Genomic DNA, 974 nt, shown 5'->3' with positions numbered 1-974 from the left:
TGTGAGCTGCTTGTATGTGCTAGGAACTGAAAATGCCGATCCACTGCAAGAGCAGCCAGTGTTCTTATCTACTGAACCATCTTTCCAGCCCCCATATTTATTTATTTATTTCTTCCTTTCTTTCTTCCTTTCTTTCTTCCTCTCTTTCTTTCTTTCTTTCTTTCTTTCTTTCTTTCTTTCTTTCTTTCTTTTTTTTTTGGAGGGTAGTATTTGTTGTTTTAGCAAGGCCTCATCCTAACCTCTAACTCATGGCAATCCTCCTGCCTCACCCTTCTGAGTGATGAGATTACAGGTGTGAGCCACTATTCCTCATTCACTTTGTCTGCATTGTCGGCAGAATACAGTTTTGGAGACTAGACATGAACCCTGGTAACAGCCCTGAGCATTATATAAAACAGGTATGGGGCCATCTGTTTTGTGGCATCATGGCTGCCCTCCAGCCTCTGGTGAAGCCCAAGATCATCAAAAAGAGGACCAAGAAGTTCATCAGACACCAGTCAGACCGAAATGTGAAAATTAAGCGAGACTGGCGGGAACCCAGAGGCACCAACAACAGGGTGCGGAGAAGGTTCAAGGGCCAGATCTTGTTGCCCAACATCGGTTACGGGAGCAACAAGAAAACCAGGCACATGCTGCCCAGCGGCTTCTCCAAGTTCCTGCTTCACAATGCCAAGGAGCTGGAGGTGTTGCTGATGTTCCGAGACAGGTAGCCCTGGCTGTCCTGGAACTCACTCTGTAGACCAGGCTGGCCTCGAACTCAGAAATCCGCCTGCCTCTGCCTCCGGAGTGCTGGGATTAAAGGCGTGCGCCACCACGCCCGGCCAATGTGCAACAAATCTTACTGTGTTGAGATGGCTCACAGTGTGTCCCCTAAGAACCGAGGAGCCATCTTAGAAAGAGCAGCACAGCTGGCCATCAGAGTCACTAATCCCAACGCCAGGCTACAAAGTGAAGAAAATGAATAGATGGCTAGT

The 974-nt window shown here is 48.2% G+C and overlaps 1 protein-coding gene across 1 annotated transcript; it reads left to right on the top strand.

Moving 5' to 3' along the window:
• The first annotated feature begins 425 nt into the window (after positions 1 to 425).
• Positions 426 to 965, top strand: LOC110284368 (60S ribosomal protein L32-like). The gene is made up of 2 exons (XM_021150106.1): positions 426 to 691; positions 824 to 965. The coding sequence occupies exons 1-2, from the start codon at positions 426 to 428 to the stop codon at positions 963 to 965; spliced, it is 408 nt and encodes a 135-aa protein (XP_021005765.1).
• Positions 966 to 974: the final 9 nt, after the last annotated feature.

The sequence above is a fragment of the Mus caroli genome, chromosome 17 (assembly GCF_900094665.2).
Source record: "Mus caroli chromosome 17, CAROLI_EIJ_v1.1, whole genome shotgun sequence".
Taxonomy (NCBI): domain Eukaryota; kingdom Metazoa; phylum Chordata; class Mammalia; order Rodentia; family Muridae; genus Mus; species Mus caroli.
Note: the sequence above shows the minus strand (reverse complement) of the source record. Positions and strands in the feature narration are given on the sequence as shown.